The following is an 11500-nucleotide window of genomic DNA, read 5'->3' as shown; positions in this document are numbered from 1 at the left end:
GGGTTTGGGGAAGGGAATTCCTTCCCTGTGAGGGACCGGGATGGGTTATCCAGGGAATTTGTGTGCTGCCCTCGTCCCTGGCAGTGTCTGAGCTGAGGTGTCCCTGCCGTGGACATGATCCGTGGGCTCATTCCATGATTCCTGAGGAATCCAGGTGCAGCTGGTGCCACAACCACCTTGGGGTGGGACAAATCTTCCCTCCTGTCCCCCCCTTGGATGCTCCAGCTGGATTCCATGGGAATTCCACGCGGATAAACCTTTTCTGGCTGTGGTTTAATGGGAATAACTGGGAATATCCGTGTCTCTGGTCCTAACGTGGATCCTCTTCCCATCCATATTTTCCCATCCAAAAGGGAATAACTGGGATGTTTCCCTAGGATCTGGCTCTGGCGGGATCAGGGCTGGGGTGAGCCTGGACCTGAGATGGATTTTGGGATCCCCCCCCCCACTCCAGCTCCAGTGGGAGCCTCATCCCTGATTTTTTGGGGTACTGCAAGGACAAGTCCCCTCCCCCGGCTGCTTTCCGGAGCCTCCAGCCCCTGTACCCACCCCGGATCTGAAGCGAAATCAAAATCGGGACTTTCGGTTCCTCATTCCCTCATTTCCTGGCTCGTGATTTCTCCCTGAGGCACCAGCACCGAGCACCCCAAATCCCGGAGGGTCCCAGCGCTGGGAACGCTCCGGAGCCATCCCGGATCCCCCTCCCCGAGCCCCGCCTGGCGCTGGAAGTCGGAGCCCTTCCGGAGCAGCTTTTGGAGGTGATTTGAGCCGGTTTTGTGTTTTAAACCCCTCCCCCGAGGAGCGCTTTGAGGAAGTAAAACTCGGGGGGGGGAAAAGTGGATTGGTGTGGATTTGGGATCTGTCTTACCCTGAGCTTCCTCTTGGATTGTGGGATTGTCGGTGTATCCCGTCCTGGAGGGCATCGGTTGGATAAAACCAAGGAATTTGGGGATTTTTTTGGGCAGGGATTTGTCCCAGCAGGTACCGGGAGGGTCCCCAGGACAGGGCGGCTCCGATGTGTCCGGGCCTGTCCTCACGGACACGGGGCTGGCTCCCAGATTGTCCCCTCGAGGGAATTTTGGGATGCGTGTCCGGGCGGGCGGGTGGCATCACCAGGTCACCGGGGTGTTGTTGTCACCTCCCTGCCCAGACCGGATTTGTCACCGAGGGGTCAATCCCGGCTCCGAGTCCTCGGCTCCCGGCGTTCCCTCTCCGAATCCTGGGATGGAGCTGCTGGCTCCCGTCGCCCTGCTGGCCCTACTGGGGCTGGCACTGGGACACCCCGACCCCGCACTGGACCAGCACTGGGAGCTCTGGAAAAAAACCTACGGAAAGGAATACAAGCCCCAGGTGGGAATGTCACGGGGGGGGGGGGGGGGGGGGGGGGGGGGCCTGGGGGTGTCCAAGGGGTCCTGGAGTGTCCTGGGAATATCCCAGGATTTCCTGGGGTTCTCCTGGGGGGTGACCACCAGTTGGAGAAGATCCGCTGGCACTGCTGGTCCCTGGGGATGATCCACCTGGAGCTCCCAACAGCCGTTACTGGGATGAACTGGGGCGGGATGGCTCCGGAGGGGCCGTCCTGGGTCTCACAGGGCCCCGCTGGAATTCCAGGAGGATTCCCTCCGTCGCCTGACGTGGGAGAAGAACCTGTGGCTGGTGACGCTCCATAACCTGGAGCATTCCCTGGGGCTGCGCTCCTACACGCTGCGAATGAACCACCTGGGAGACATGGTGGGTGCGGGAAGCAACTTCCAGCCCTCTGGAATTCCGCCCAGAGGGCGGCTGAACCGGGATATCGGTGGGTCCGGGGTGGGAAAACTCCCGACATCCCCCTCAGCCCATCCTTGTGGGATCCAGGGATGGGCTGCTCTGGAATTCCGTGAGGAAAGAACTCCTTGGGGTGGGATTTGGGGCACACGGAGCCGTCCTGGTCATTTGGGATGTTTATGGATCATCCCTCTTCCGTGTCCCAAAGTTGAGATGGGGTTTAATGACCGAGCTTCCAGGGATTTGAGGAGCTGGAGCTGAGCTTTTAATTTTCTGATGAAAATCTGGAAATTAAATGGAAAAGAACCAAGGAGTTGAGGATTCCCCAAACCCAACTCTTCCACCTCGGAATTCCCACTCCGACACCTCCAGCTGGTGTTCACAGAGAGCAGGAATCACCCGCTGGAATTTTCCTTCCCCCCAGACCAGCGAGGAGGTGGCGGCTTCGCTGACGGGGCTCCAGGTCCGTCCTCGTCCCCGTCGGAATTCCGCATTCCAATCCCAATCCCGGCCCGTCGGCGACATCCCGGAGGCGCTGGACTGGCGGGACAAGGGATGCGTGACCGAGGTGAAGAACCAGGTGAGCCTCGCCCCGGGAGCCTCCCGGCCATCCCTGGGGCAGCTCCTGAGCCTCTCCCGGCTTCTTTTCCCAGGGTGCCTGCGGATCCTGCTGGGCTTTCAGCGCCGTGGGAGCTCTGGAAGCGCAGGTGAAGCTGAAAACCGGGAATTTGGTGTCTCTGAGCGCCCAGAACTTGGTGGATTGCTCCAGGATGTACGGGAACAAGGGCTGCGCCGGGGGCTTCATGACGGAGGCGTTCCAGTACATCATCGACAATGGCGGCATCGAGTCCGAGGAATCTTATCCCTACACGGCTCAGGTGGGCCTGGAAGCGCTTGGAAAACTCCAGGAAAACGCATGGAAGTGCTGTGGCAGCTCGCTCTGTTCCTGTTTTCCTTCCTCCCCCTCCTCTTCCTCCTCCTCCTCTCCCACCCAATTCCCTCTTCCCGGGTTTCCCGGTGGCACCTTTGCTCCTCATCCAAACCCATCCCAGGATCCTCGGGACTATTTTGAGGGGAATGACTGGACCAGGAGATGGAATTCCTACCTGGTTATTTCACCATTCCTTGGGACACGAGCTGGAGGGGAGGAAAAAATGGGTCAGGAGCCTCCCGAAAACACGATCCTGGGAAATGGGTCAGAGCAACAACAGCTCCATCCGAGGAAAAGTGGGATTTAACTCTCCAAATGTGGAGCTACAGAGGGAAAAGCTGCCGTTCCCGGAGTCCAGATGTGGATGGGGAGGATGAGGATGGAGACTCCAGGGAAGGGGAGGATGAAGACGGAGGCTTGTGCTGGTTTTAGTTAGGATTGCGAAGGGAATCCCAACCTTAGAGAAGGGGCTGGAGCGATGTTTTTGAGGAAAAAGGGCGGAGAATCCTCTGGGAAAGGTTGGGCTGAGGATCCTCCAGGAACCTCCATAATCCATATCTAGAAACCCTCGATCCGAACAAACCCGTGGAGCCCGGGGTGGGGTTGGGAACGTCCCCGGATTCCGCCGGCTCATTCCCGTTTCCCAGCAGAACGGGACGTGCCGCTACAACGCCTCGGCCCGCGCTGCCTCCTGCTCCCGCTTCGTGGAGCTGCCCCAGGGTGACGAGGCCGCGCTCAGGGACGCCGTGGCCACCGTGGGCCCCGTGGCCGTGGCCATCGACGCCACGCGGCCCAGCTTCTTCCTCTACCACTCCGGTGAGGGCTCCGGCCGGGATATCGGGGAATCGGGCGGGATTCGGGAAGTTGGGGGTTCATTCCTGGAGGGAGGCTGGGATGGGATGGGCTTTAGGGCTCTTCCAACCCAAGCTGTGATTCCGTGATGGGGCAAAGCCCATTCCGTGCGTTCTTCCAGCTTGGGCACCTTCCGGGACAGCGGGAATTGGGTGGGATTTGGGAAGTTGGGGGTTAATTCCTGGAGGGAGGTTGGAACACGGGATGGGGGTGGTCTTTGAGGTCTTCAGGGCTCTTCCAACCCAAACCCAAACCCAAACTCACCTTCTTCCATTCTTTCAGCCCCTGTTGTGAGGAAACCTTCGGAATTTGGGTGGGATTTGGGAGGTTAGGGGTAAATTCCTGGAGGGAGGCTGGGATCGGTGGGAATTCCGGGTTTTCCCCCCACTTCCAGGGGTGTACGACGACCCCCAGTGCTCGCAGGAGGTGAACCACGGGGTGGTGGTGGTGGGATACGGCTCCCTGGACAACAAGGAATATTGGCTGGTGAAGAACAGGTAAACCCTTGAGATCCACCGGGAATCCTGGAATATTCCTGGCTGCAAGGGACCCACAAAGATCAGAGTCCAATTCCCAGCCCTGGATACCCCCAAACTCCCAGCTTGTCCCTCAGGGCCTTTTCCAGGTGCTTCTTGGCCCATGGAAAGGTTGGAATGATGATCCATAAGGTCCATTCCCAACCCAACCCGCTCCAGAATTCCACGATTTTCTGTTTGGAGCTGCCCAAATCTGTGGGGTTCCGTGGTGGCCTTGGCAGCCTTGGACTTTGCGATTTCCAAGGGCTTTTCCAACCCAAACTTCCAGACTTCTGGTGCTTCCTCCTGTAAGAACAAGGATTAAGCCACCCCAAATTCCCAGCAATCCCCATGGCGGCACATTCCGAGCAGAGAATGTCGCTCCAACACCCCCAAAATGCCACTTTTCCTTCACCGGGAGGGCCCTGGAGGATTCTGGCTGCATCCAGAAACTCCTAAAGGGTAAAAAAATCCCAGAAATCAATCCAGGTGCTACTCCAGCAGGAAAATAACTGGGAGAACTGAATAAATGGAAGAGCAGAGGGGAAGTGTGGGGAGCAGGAATCACTTCCCAGGGCTCATTCCTCAATCCTGGTCCCTCGCACCTGATTCCAAACTGGGATGAGGCTCCTTTTCCCACTCCGGAACTTTTTTCCAACCTCCACAATCCCACGATTCCGTAAGGGAACACGGGACTAGAAATCCCACAAATCCATTAATTCAGCCCCGAATCCGCCGCTCCTCTCCCAGAAAAAACAAACAAAAAAATTCCCCAGGAATTGAGTTTTTCCCCATCTCTGTTCCCCCTTCCCAAAGCTGGGGCATCCATTTCGGAGACGCGGGATACATCCGGATGATCCGGAACGCCTCCAACCACTGCGGCATCGCCAGCTACGCCTCCTACCCGCTGATTTAGCCGGATCCGCGCTCCGGACACGATCCCAAGGCTCCAGTTGTCCGTGGATTCCATCCTGGCAGGGATTCTTCCACTTCCAGGGTCGCTTCCCAGCGCCGCGGTCGGATCCACGGGCTGGGAGGGAATCCTGGGGGGTGTGGGAGGTGGGAATGTCGGTGGTGGTTATCCGGGGAATTCTGCAGGGGGGAATTTGGAGGTTTGGGAGTGAAGTTGTGCTTCCTGCAGGGGTTGGGCACAGGGATCACAGGGGTCGTGGGTTCGTCCCTCCGGAGCTGCTGCGGTGCCGGCCATCGCCTTCTCTCCGTGTGACGCTGCTGGAATTGCAAATATTCCGTGGAAAATAAAAAGATTGCGTTCGCTGCCTCAAAATCCCGATGTTTGGGGATAATCCCACCCTCCCCCCCCCAAAAAAAAATCCAATATTTGGTGCCTCCGTGGTGGCTCCGGTCACCCCACAGCCAAGAATTCCGTGTTGGTGGATGGAGATCCCGAGGGAACAGTGTCCCTTTGTCCCTGAACAATGTCCCGGGGCTGGAATTCCTCACCCCCTCATCCCACCCCTCGCTCGGAATCCAGGGTGCCGGGAATCTCCTCACCGGGATGAGAGGTAAGGATGATCCCACCGGGATCTGGCTCCTGGTGCCGCTCCCGTGGGATTTAGAGCTGGAAAAGGGTGAATTCCCAGCGGCCGGATTGGGAGTTTAGGGCAGGTTTTGTTGGGAAAACAATGGGAAAAGGAGTTGTCCCTGTTGTATCCCAAATCCTGGTGCTCCTGAGCCTGGCACTGGGGTGGAGCTGTGGGATCGAGCAGGATGAGACCCCCGAGGGGACCCCGGTGAGGAAGAGCCGGTTCCAGAATCCCTTTGGAAATCATGGAATGATTAAGGTTGGAAAAGACCTCGGAGGTCGTGGACTCCGCCCGGAATATTTCCGGCGTTTTGGGGTCTCGGCTCCTTGGAAGGAGTTTTTGTCCGACCACGGAATCACGGCTTGGGTTGGAAAGGACCCAAAGACCCATTCCAGCCTCCCTTCAGGAATTTAAACCCCATCTTCCCAAATCCCACCCTAATCCCAAAGGTTTATGTGCGGAGGACTCCGGGGCGGACCCGCGGAACCAGGAAACGCGGAGCCAAAACTGAAACCCCAAAACTTGGGAAAAGGCTCATTCCCTGCCCTGGAGCCTGGGACGGGGACCTGACAAAATCCCTGGAAAACCTTTGGAGCTCGACGGGAGCGGGCAGGGCTCGGAGCCGCCGCCGGATCCCGGGAGGTGTCACCTCCTGGCACCTCCCGAATCCCGCGCAAAGGTCCCCGTTCCGCCCGTTTGTTTAAACAAACACATTCCCGGCGGGACAAATCCCGAGGAATATCCAGGAGGGACACGGAGCTCAGGGGTCAGGTTAGCTCCGGGCTGGGGAATTGGGGAATTTCCTGGGATTTCTGCTGGCGGTGACGGATCCGAGACACCCCGGCCGAGGGTTGCGGGAGCTTTGCTGCGCTCCCGGAGCTTTTCCATGCTCCCGAATATTCCTGGAAGTGGGAATTGCAGCCCGCCGGGGGTGCTGAGAGCCCGCAGGTGCCTCCGGAGCGGGATGGAGTTAATCCGGCCGGGATTGACTCGTTCCACGCTGGCTTTTCCCAGGAAATGAAATCCCGCCTGGATCCGCCTGTGCTGGGATTGTCCAAGGTGTGTGATCCGTCCGGAACCGGGACCAGGTGGGGATGTGGGGGCAGCCCCATGGATTTGGGATTCAGCCCCACGGATGTGGGGTTCCGCCGGCAGCGGGGTTGGAAAACTGGGAAAACTCCGGGGAGGTGGGGGGAGGAGGAATTCCTGCCCTTGGAGCGGGGAAACTGAGGCACGGAGTCACCCCCCCCCCCCCCCCCCCCCGCTCTGCCCTGCGGTGCTCTGGGGGTGCCCAGCTCCTCCCCGCCGCTGGATTATCCATAAATCCCACGGGAAGCACCTCCGGGAGTCGGGAAGAGGCCGTTTGACCCCCGAGGGGGACCCGGGGGTTGTTCCTGATCCCTAAAAACCTCTGGAAAAGGGAACCGGGGGATGCGGAGGGCGGTGGGGGAGGGTGGGAAGAGGCAGCGGTGCCGGATTTGGGGAATGGGAGCGGCACTCCCGGCGCCGGGATCTGCGGGAAAAGGGTTAACAGGGAAAAGGATCTGGTTCGCCAAGTGGTTCCTGGTTTGTTTGGAGTGTGGGAGAGGAGGGGGAGGGGGCGCAGGGCTGGGACCCCGGGAATCGGGAATCTCCGGGCTGGGAATCGGGAATTGGGAATTTCCGGGTTGCATGGAGCTCACCCTCCCCTCCCCGCCCCCCCGCCCCATCGCCCGCAGGTAGGTCCGGGGTGACCTGGGGTGACCTGGGGTGACCTGGGGGTGGCCCGAGACCCCCAGAGCTCCCCCTGAGCCCTCCCCCCTCAACCCCTCCGGTCCCACTGTCACCCCTGTGGCCACCCCAGGGCCACCACCCAGACCCTTCCCCGGTGTCCCGGCCGCTCCAATGGGACACGGGACCCCCCCCCCGGTCACTCCACTGGGACACGGGACCCCCCCCCGCCCGCTCCGATGGGACACGGGACCCCCCCCGGCCGCTCCACTGGGACACGGGACCCCCCCGCCCGCTCCGATGGGACACGGGACCCCCCCCCCGGTCACTCCACTGGGACACGGGACCCCCCCCCGCCCGCTCCGATGGGACACGGGACCCCCCCCCGGTCACTCCACTGGGACACGGGACCCCCCCCGGTCACTCCAATGGGACACGGGACCCCCCCGCCCGCTCCAATGGGACACGGGACCCCCCCCCGCCCGCTCCACTGGGACACGGGACCCCCCCCCGGTCACTCCACTGGGACACAGGACCCCCCCCCGGTCACTCCAATGGGACACGGGACCCCCCCGGCCGCTCCAATGGGACACGGGACCCCCCCCGTCCCCCCGAGGTCGCGACCCTCGAGTCCTTCCCTCGTCCCTCCGCTCCCAACATCCCCCTGGATGGCCGCTGGCTGTTCCCTGATGCTGCCGGACAATCCAGGATTTCCTGGGCAAATCCTGGGAGCAGCCGCTGTCCCACCCCCCCCACATTCCGCGTCACCCCCGGCTCCGAACCCCTCCGGCACCGCGATGGCTCCGCGCTTCCTCCTCTGGAGCGGGAATCCAAGCGGGAATTCCGGCTGGGTCCCAAGAGATGCTGGGAAGAGTGGGATGGGGTGCGGTGGCACCCGCGGTGCCCTCCCCCCGGGATTGGGGACACCTGATCCCGACCCGCTCCACTCCAAGGATGAGTTTGGCCATTCCCAGCTCCCCAAAATCCCCGTCCTGGGAGCTGCGCCGTTATCCCGCTGTTCCCGCATCCCATCCGGGATCCAAACCCGCCCGAGCAGCGACTCCCGGCCGCTCTCCACCAACATTTCGGGGGCTGCCCCCAGGGTCAGGATTTGGGGGGAGCTGCTCCAGGATCCTGTCCCTTTCCCAGCCAGCTCCCTGCTCCGGAGCATCCTGAGGTTCCCAACTGGTTCTGGGAAGTTCCCGGGCATCCCGGTTGCTTTTCTGGGCACCTGGATGAGCCCGGGAGCCCCAAAATCTCCGGAGGCTCGCGGATTTCTGGGAAGAGCCGCGGTTGGGGTTTTCCCAGCGGGAGCTGCCCTGGAGCGGTGGCCACGCTCCGCTCGGCATTTTTTTAGGATTCCATATTTATTTATTTCTTATTCCACGTTTGCGGCCGATCCCCGGCAGATCCAAGGGCAGATCCACAAAGGAAAGTGGGGGTTTTTTTTTTATTTATCAGCTGACCGGGCTGGGAATGTAAAAACAGGAAAACGGCTGAGCTCATCCCAGCTCATCCCAGCTCATCCCAGTCCCCTCCCTGTCCCCAGCGGGGTGAGTCTGGCCAGGGCCAGGGCAGGAGATGCCAGCCCGGGAATGGTGTCGGGATTTGGGGATTGTGGGACCAGAGCCATGGGATGGGGCACGGGGATCGGGAGGATCCACTGGGAGCAGCCCGGGATCCACCTGGATCAGGGCAAGGAAGGGAGGACGCGGTCCAAGCAGGAGCAGCCAGGTTGGGATGCTCGGGGGGTGTCGGGGTTCTGGGAGAGATGTTGGGGTTCTCAGGGGATGTCGGGATTTCGGGAAGGGTGTCGAGATTCCCAGGAGTTTCCAAGTCTCGCGTGGCCTTTTAGGGGGGCCACGGCCAAGCTGAAATCCCCCAGATCCCATCTCAGATCCCACCCCAAAACCTGCTCAGATCCCATCTCAGATCCCACCCCAAATCTCTCCCTATTCCCATCCCACAACCCCTCCCGGCCCATCCCAAATCCACCCCAGATCCCACCCAAGGTCCCATCCCAGATCTCAGCTGCTCCCCGGACTAAACCCAGATCCCTCAAAGCCCCCTGAGCCCCCTCTCCCGAGGTCCGGGGGGGGGGGGGGGTTATCCCTCCCCTCAGGAGGTGGGAATTTTTGGGGGTTGGATGAGCTGCGTCCTTGCGGGGTCCCCCTGTGGTGGGAGGGCCCCATTCCCATTCCCATTCCCATTCCCATTCCCATTCCCATTCCCATTCCTGCTCCACATCCCCCTTCCCAGCCGCTCTCATCCCGGTTAAATTCTTGTGAGTTTAATGAGTAACCAGGAGAGCTCGACCTCGGGGTGGGGGGCTTTGAGTGTCCCATTTTCCCCCCCCGGGGGGGTTTGGGGACCCTCCAGCGCCGCGGGGACACAGCCGGGAATGGGAATGTCCCCCCCTGCTCCGGAGGGGCGGGGAGGGGGCGCAGGGCTCGGCTGAGACCCCCCCAAATTCATCTCACGGCCGGGCTGAGCCCCCTCCCCGACCCCTCCGCGTCCCCTTCCCGCAGCGTCCGGCCCTGAGCGGCACCGGGAGCCCCCCCATATCCTGGAGCCCCCCCACATCCTGGAGCCCCCCGACATCACCCTGAGGCCCTGCGGGGGCGTCCCCGCGGGGGTCGCGCCCCCGAGGCGCCGCTGTGTGTCCGTCCTGGAGCCTGGCACAGCCTGGGATGAGGAGGAGAAGGAGGAGGAGGAAGAGCGATTTCCCGGGGTGTCCCTGCGGAGATCCGGGACGCTCCGCAGCTCCCTGGATCCTTTCCGCCGGCACAGCTGGGAACCGGGCAAGGAGCCGCGGGGGATCCCCGGCTACGACCAGCTCAGGTAGGGGGGACCCCCGTGTCACCACCCCCCCCCAACCCTGACCCCCAAATCCAGGCGTGAGAACCTCCCATGTCCCTGTCCCCCATCCCGAGACCCCCAAATCCAGGCGTGGGAACCTCCCATGTCCCTGTCCCCCATCCCGAGACCCCCAAATCCAGTGGTGGGAACCTCCCATGTCCCTGTCCCCCATCCCGAGACCCCCAAATCCAGGCGTGGGAACCTCCCATGTCCCTGTCCCCCATCCCGAGACCCCCAAATCCAGGCGTGGGAACCTCCCATGTCCCTGTCCCCCATCCCGACACCCCCAAATCCAGGCGTGGGAACCTCCCATGTCCCTGTCCCCTGTCCTGACACCCCCAAATCCAGGCGTGGGAACCTCCCATGTCTCTGTCCTCCATCCCGACACCCCCAAATTCATTGGTGGGAACCTCCCATGTCCCTGTCCCCCCATCCCGAGACCCCCAAACCCAGGGGTCAAGGACCATCCTGTGTCCCTGAGCCCTCCAAATCCATGGATTGAGACCCTCCGTGCATCCCTGCCTCACTGAGGACACCCCCAAATTCCTGCTCACCCCTCGGGGACGGGTCCTGGTTTTGGGGTGTCCCCCCAGCTGAAGGTCCCTGTGTCCCCCCCCTCCACCAGCGAGAGCCCCGAGCTCGGCTCCAGCGCGGAGCAGCTGGGGGGGCTCTGCCGGCGCCGCCGAGACCCCCGGAGAGCCCCCCTGGTCCACAGCAGCGATGATCTGGACTCGCTGCTCTCCCAGGACGAGGAGGACGAGGCCGATGTGAAGCGGGCACAGGTGGGACCCTCCTGTCACCTCGGGGGTCACCCAGCACCCACCTGAGCCGGGAGGGGAGTGGGGACCCCCGGAGAGGGGATCGCTGTGAGAAAGTGGCATCCTGGTGGTTTTGCCATCATCTTGGGTGGCTTTGTCATCGTCCTGGTGGCTTTGTCATCACCCCGAGTGGTTTTGTCATCGTCCTGGTGGCTTTGCCATCATTTTAGGTGACCTTGTCATCATTTTGGGTGGCTTTGCCGTCATCCAGGGTGCCTTTGCCATTGTCCTGGGGGGTTGCCATTGTCCTGAGTGACTTTGTCGTCATCTTGAGTGGCTTTGCCACGGTCCTGATGGCTTTGTCATTGTCCTTGTGCCTTTGCCATCATCCTGGGTGGCTTTGCCATCACCACAAGTGGCTTTGCCACTGTCCCGAGTATCTTTGGGACCACGACGCTCCTTCCCAACCCTTTCCCCTGGGAGCAGCTTCCTTTTGGGGACCAATGTCGGGCAGGGACCGTGCCGGGGCCGCTGAGGGTGGCAGTGCCACTGTCCCCGTCCCCT

General features: G+C 61.6%; 3 protein-coding genes across 4 annotated transcripts in view; 2 read left to right on the top strand and 1 right to left on the bottom strand.

The window, feature by feature from the left end:
* Positions 1-11484, bottom strand: part of LOC125318129 (transcription elongation factor SPT6 homolog) — a 12873-nt gene extending 1389 nt beyond the window's left edge. The window contains exons 1-3 of the mRNA XM_048288599.1: positions 10589-11484; positions 10038-10536; positions 8324-8343 (exon numbers count right to left, since the gene is read on the bottom strand). Of these exons, the coding sequence (XP_048144556.1) occupies positions 8327-8343; positions 10038-10536; positions 10589-11059 (987 nt within the window). The 5' untranslated portion in view covers positions 11060-11484 and the 3' untranslated portion in view covers positions 8324-8326. The remainder of the gene's footprint in view (positions 1-8323; positions 8344-10037; positions 10537-10588) is intronic.
* Positions 589-5350, top strand: CTSS (cathepsin S). Of its 2 annotated transcripts, none has more exons than XM_048288595.1 (8): positions 589-758; positions 1151-1350; positions 1612-1731; positions 2192-2347; positions 2421-2645; positions 3349-3514; positions 3945-4047; positions 4882-5350. In XM_048288595.1, the coding sequence occupies exons 2-8, from the start codon at positions 1225-1227 to the stop codon at positions 4979-4981; spliced, it is 996 nt and encodes a 331-aa protein (XP_048144552.1). In that variant the 5' UTR covers positions 589-758; positions 1151-1224; the 3' UTR covers positions 4982-5350. The 2 variants fall into 2 exon arrangements, with proteins under 2 accessions (XP_048144552.1, XP_048144553.1); XM_048288596.1 differs by lacking the exon at positions 589-758 and adding an exon at positions 849-981.
* LOC125318123 (proline-rich protein 36-like) lies at positions 7888-9935 on the top strand. Its single transcript, XM_048288588.1, has 2 exons — positions 7888-8872; positions 9848-9935. Exons 1-2 carry the CDS (start codon positions 7904-7906, stop codon positions 9926-9928), a joined length of 1050 nt encoding a protein of 349 aa, XP_048144545.1. The 5' UTR covers positions 7888-7903; the 3' UTR covers positions 9929-9935.
* Positions 11485-11500: the final 16 nt, after the last annotated feature.

This window comes from Corvus hawaiiensis, chromosome 29, assembly GCF_020740725.1.
Source record: "Corvus hawaiiensis isolate bCorHaw1 chromosome 29, bCorHaw1.pri.cur, whole genome shotgun sequence".
Taxonomy (NCBI): domain Eukaryota; kingdom Metazoa; phylum Chordata; class Aves; order Passeriformes; family Corvidae; genus Corvus; species Corvus hawaiiensis.
The sequence above is the reverse complement of the archived record's forward strand: the minus strand, read 5'-3'. Positions and strand labels throughout refer to the sequence as shown.

What these genes read in the sequence shown, in the direction of transcription:
- CTSS (XM_048288595.1), top strand. Translation starts at nt 1,225, where the DNA reads ATGGAGCTGCTGGCTCCCGTCGCCCTGCTGGCCCTACTGGGGCTGGCA. An exon ending in GAAAGGAATACAAGCCCCAG is followed by an intron (nt 1,351 to 1,611) that starts GTGGGAATGTCA and finishes CTGGAATTCCAG; the next exon opens with GAGGATTCCCTCCGTCGCCT. An exon ending in TGAACCACCTGGGAGACATG is followed by an intron (nt 1,732 to 2,191) that starts GTGGGTGCGGGA and finishes CCTTCCCCCCAG; the next exon opens with ACCAGCGAGGAGGTGGCGGC.
- LOC125318123 (XM_048288588.1), top strand. Translation starts at nt 7,904, where the DNA reads ATGGGACACGGGACCCCCCCCGTCCCCCCGAGGTCGCGACCCTCGAGT. An exon ending in CCCTCCCTGTCCCCAGCGGG is followed by an intron (nt 8,873 to 9,847) that starts GTGAGTCTGGCC and finishes CCCTTCCCGCAG; the next exon opens with CGTCCGGCCCTGAGCGGCAC.